Source organism: Vicia villosa, linkage group LG3 (genome assembly GCF_029867415.1).
Source record: "Vicia villosa cultivar HV-30 ecotype Madison, WI linkage group LG3, Vvil1.0, whole genome shotgun sequence".
Classification (NCBI taxonomy): domain Eukaryota; kingdom Viridiplantae; phylum Streptophyta; class Magnoliopsida; order Fabales; family Fabaceae; genus Vicia; species Vicia villosa.
Window position 1 is genome coordinate 38,187,153 of NC_081182.1, and position 3,826 is coordinate 38,190,978.

At 47.4% G+C, this 3,826-nt stretch overlaps 1 protein-coding gene across 1 annotated transcript; it reads right to left on the bottom strand.

Moving 5' to 3' along the window:
- Positions 1-1,276: 1,276 nt before the first annotated feature.
- Positions 1,277-2,089, bottom strand: LOC131657897 (uncharacterized). Its single transcript, XM_058927248.1, has 2 exons — positions 1,889-2,089; positions 1,277-1,795 (listed from the first exon to the last, which is right to left on the bottom strand). Exons 1-2 carry the CDS (start codon positions 2,087-2,089, stop codon positions 1,277-1,279), a joined length of 720 nt encoding a protein of 239 aa, XP_058783231.1.
- Between the last annotated feature and the right edge of the window lie 1,737 nt (positions 2,090-3,826).

Genomic DNA, 3,826 nt, shown 5'->3' on the forward strand with positions numbered 1-3,826 from the left:
TTGGTTCTGACTTTCCCCGGAACTTCCGCAGCGTAGGGCCGAGGTCCGCGTTGGCGCTGAGCAACTCATCGAACTTTCTCTTGACTGAACTGATGGTGAGGGAGCCTGGATCCCCGCCGTTGGAGACGACCATGGTGAATGGGAAATTTTCCCATTTGCTGAGTGCGGTGAGGATCCCGGCTGATGGCATGAAATCCTCTGGGCGAGTGACGGACAGTGCTACTTGTAGGGGCCTGTTATCCGGTGAATTCCCTTCGTCAGAGTTTCTGTGGTCGTCCCTTCGGGAAGGTTCCCCTTTCTTTGTGTATCTCGAAAGGCGACCCTCCTTGATCAGTGTTTCAATGGCATCTTTGAGATGGATGCATTCCTCGGTCAGATGGCCGTGACTTTTATGGTATTTGCAATACTTTGATTTGTCGGTTCCTGGCCTTGCGGGGTTCGACTTCGGGGGCCTGATGTTTGATTTCTTGAAGTCGGTGTTTTGGCATTCGGCCAGGATCCTCTCCCGCGAGGTGTTCAGAGGGGTGTAGTCATTGAAGCGACCAGATGGTCCTCGGCGCTCTTTGATGTCGAGAGATCTGTCGTCTTTCCTTTTTTCATGCCCTCTCTTCAAGCCTGGGTGCTCATAATTTGAACTGCGAGCGGCGTCACTGCCTCGCGAGGCTTTGATGGCAGCAGCCTCTCCTTCCTCGAACGCGATGAAAGCTTGAGCTTTGCGAAGGAGGGCGTTCATGGAGTGGACCTTTTCAATCTTGATGGCCTTCTTAAAGTCACTGCCAGAGAGAAGTCCTCGTTCTAAGAGGTATCTCTTCATGTAGTCTTCTGTTTGTACTTGGACGGCCTCCTTGTTGAACCTGTCGAGGTAATCCCGAAGAGGTTCGTTTGTCCCTTGTATCACGGCCTCGAGATTGGCCTCTGATTTCGGTTGTCGTCGCGAGGCTGTGAAGTGGCTCAAGAAGAGTTCCTTGAGGTCGGTCTAGGAATGGATGGAGTTGGGGCGGAGGTTTCTGTACCAAGTCATCGCTCCCTTCCTGAGGGTAGTCGGGAAGATGCGGCACTTGATAGAGCCCTTGACGACGTGGTAGTCCATGACCGCTTCGATGCTCCGAATATGGTCGTCGGGGTCAGTGGTTCCATCATACTGGTCCAACGCCGGGGGTTTTTCCATCCCTCGAGGAAGGCGGGCTCTTCGGATGTTCTCGGACAAAGGGCTGCGGAAGTCCTCTTCGTCGCTCGGTCTTGGTGAAGTTGAATGTCTGCCTCGCCGGGGTCTTCCCTAGTCATTGTTGGGGCTGACGCGATTATCCCGAGGAGAGGGACACTCGCGGGGTTTCAGCACAGCCTTGGAGGGGCCCCGATGACCCTGCTCGGGGGAGAGGCTTCTTGCTTCAGTGACCTCTGGTCTCTGATTCTTCCTGCTCTTTCTTGGTGGAGAGCGGGAATATGATCTCCGACGGCGGTGTCTTCTAGGTGGTGAGCGTGAAGAAGATGGGGAACGCCGACGGTGTCTCCTCGGAGGTGAGCGCGAGGAGGAATAGGAGCGCGACCGGTAATGTCTCCGCGGAGGGGAGCGGTACCGTCGCTTCCTTTCCAGCTCGTGGATACGGTCGTCCTGAAGTCGTATGAGGCTGTTCGTCTTTTGCAGTTCTTTGAGCAGGCGGACAGTGATGGGGTCAGTATCCTCGGGGATGTTGAGCGGTTCCTCCTCTTCTACATGACGGGCTCTCTGCCTGTCGGAGGTGTGGGTGAATGAGGAAGCAGCGTGCCCGTCTCTGGCGTCGGTCTCATTCTCATTCTGGGGGTGTTCAGGCCCATTGTGGGTTCGGGCCTGCTCGTCTTCCCCGTTCTGAACGTGTCCCTCGGGAGGGTTTTGTTCGACATTCTGAACCTGTTGGAGGCCCTGCAGCTGCTGGATGTTCTGGACCCGCTGCCTCCTAGGTTGCGAGGTCTCATGTCTCGGCCTTCTCTGTCCGGCAAGGGCATGTTGTGGTTCTTCTTGCCGACGACGATTCGTCACCTCGCGGGTGGAATCTTCGATCAGATGTTCCAGGAGGAAGGGATCGGAGCTTGGGATGTTGTTGTTAGCCATGACGATCGTGAAAGGTTATGCTTTGATCTTTGTTAAAGAAGGGGGAGCAAGATTCCCACAGACGGCGCCACTGATCGTACCTGATCAGAAGAATCGTCAAGGCAGCAGAATCTGGCTTGGAGAGCAAGATGGGGGGGGTACCTGCAAGGTTCTCCGATGCTTAAGTTAGTAGCTATCAGAGAATGAGGGTTAAGAGTGAATAGAATAGAATACCTGACCCTCTGGTGAGAGAGGGTATTTATAGCCCCCAGCGCTGGGCCAAGGTTTCCTAATTGGGCCAAATCTAATTGGAGGCCCACGTGCTAGGAAACTGCCAGAACGTCCTTGTGCTAGGGCTGAGTCAGCAGGTGACCCACGTTCTGGATGATCATAGCGTAGGGTTCGGAGGTGGTTGACCGAATCCCCCGCTGCGTGACGCGTGGTCTTCGCGCGTGGATAACTCCTTGACGGTTACCCAGTAAATGGGCCCAAAAAATTGGGCCTGCTCGGCTAGTGAGAGGAGCTGGGCCTGCTCGGCCCAGGCCAGAACAGGCCCAGCTCATAAATATTGATGGAGATAATCAAACTAATAATCATGCCACTTTTGACAAGTCCAATAAAAGAGAAAAGTTACGAAATATGTACTATCCAATTTTTCACCTTAACCAATAAACCTGAGAAAAAATATAGTACATTTTCTATAACACGTTACATTACTTCAGACACTTAGTCGAGATAAAAGTGTTTTCTCTAACGAAATAAACTTGGGTTTCCGTAGTAGTGACTATGATTAAGTAAGTCTTGTTCTTGGATTTAGAGTATTATATATTCATATGTAGTCAATTCAAAAAGAAAAGAAATACACATTGATTGAAGTCGGAAATTCGCACTTTTAATAATATCTATTTGGGAGAGAGATTTTAAAAGATTTTAGATGACTAATATACATTAAAGCAACTCGATATCCAGTTCTAGGACCGACTATTACGAAAGACAATTCCTACCATCCAATTACGGAGGAAATTAAAAGCGTATTACGATTAATTAAAATAAAACAAGGTACGCAGATGATTATAATTATTAAGTGGTTTCTAGTCCTAAATATAATCAAAGGAACAAAAGGATATAGTTGCAAGTGAAACTACAAAAGCTAGAGCACTTGTCAATATTAATATATAATTAAGATTGCAAGCTCTTCAAGAATGCAAACAATGGTGTTTGCAGAAGCAACGGTTACGGAATCCTCTGCATTTTCCAATCAGAAAACCTTTATCATGACAATCCGAATTGCATTTATCATCACTCTCACAGTTCCCATAAATCCAACGATTCTTTGACTGACATTTTCTTCCTTCGGTTTCTACCACCATCTCTGCATGCATCGATCAATCATACATTATCATTAACACAAATTAACATTACTTAATTAAAAAGATTTCATTAACTAGGTATCAACTATTTTTACCAAGATTTTAAATAACAGTCATGGTTGCAGATGTATTAATAATTTCGCGATTTCAATTATTATAAATTTTCCATTGCGAATTATTACTATTATTGTATGTATCAATGACTGTTATAAATTGTAGGCTTAAATGTACTTTTGTTTCCTGTAAGTCAGCGATTTTTTTATTTTCGTCTTTGTAAGTTTTTTTTGTCAAAGTCCTTATATCTTACTTTTTGCTTGCGGTTTAGTCCTTAAAGTCAAATCCGCAAGAAAATCTACAGGTTTCTGCAAATTTTCCTACAGATTTAAAT